At 71.3% G+C, this 300-nt stretch overlaps 1 protein-coding gene across 1 annotated transcript in view; it reads right to left on the bottom strand.

Moving 5' to 3' along the window:
- The window catches only part of ADAD2 (adenosine deaminase domain containing 2), a 9,665-nt gene extending 9,559 nt beyond the window's left edge, over nucleotides 1-106 (bottom strand). The window contains exon 1 of the mRNA XM_006762291.1: nucleotides 16-106. Coding sequence (XP_006762354.1) covers nucleotides 16-106 — 91 coding nt within the window. The remainder of the gene's footprint in view (nucleotides 1-15) is intronic.
- Nucleotides 107-300: the final 194 nt, after the last annotated feature.

Genomic DNA, 300 nt, shown 5'->3' on the forward strand with positions numbered 1-300 from the left:
GGCTGGCGGAAGGGCGCCTGGGGCTGATCTGCAATGAAGCTGCCAGGCGGAGCCTCCTGCGGCCACCATCATCGGCGCCTGGGGCCGTGCTGGCCGGGGAGGCCATGGCCGGACCGGAGGGAACAGCGGGCCGACTGTGCCGCTCGTGCCCTTTTACACGAGCCAGGCGCCTCCCACCTGGGGAGCACGTGGCGCAGCGTGCAGTGCGCGTGCGTGGGAGCTCAGCGCCTGCTGCTGGCCAATGGGAGCCCGCAGAGCTGAGGCGGACAGTGCTCCCAACCACAGGGTGGACAGTCGTGG

The sequence above is a fragment of the Myotis davidii genome, unplaced genomic scaffold, assembly GCF_000327345.1.
Source record: "Myotis davidii unplaced genomic scaffold, ASM32734v1 scaffold77, whole genome shotgun sequence".
In the NCBI taxonomy this organism is placed as follows: Eukaryota; Metazoa; Chordata; class Mammalia; order Chiroptera; family Vespertilionidae; genus Myotis; species Myotis davidii.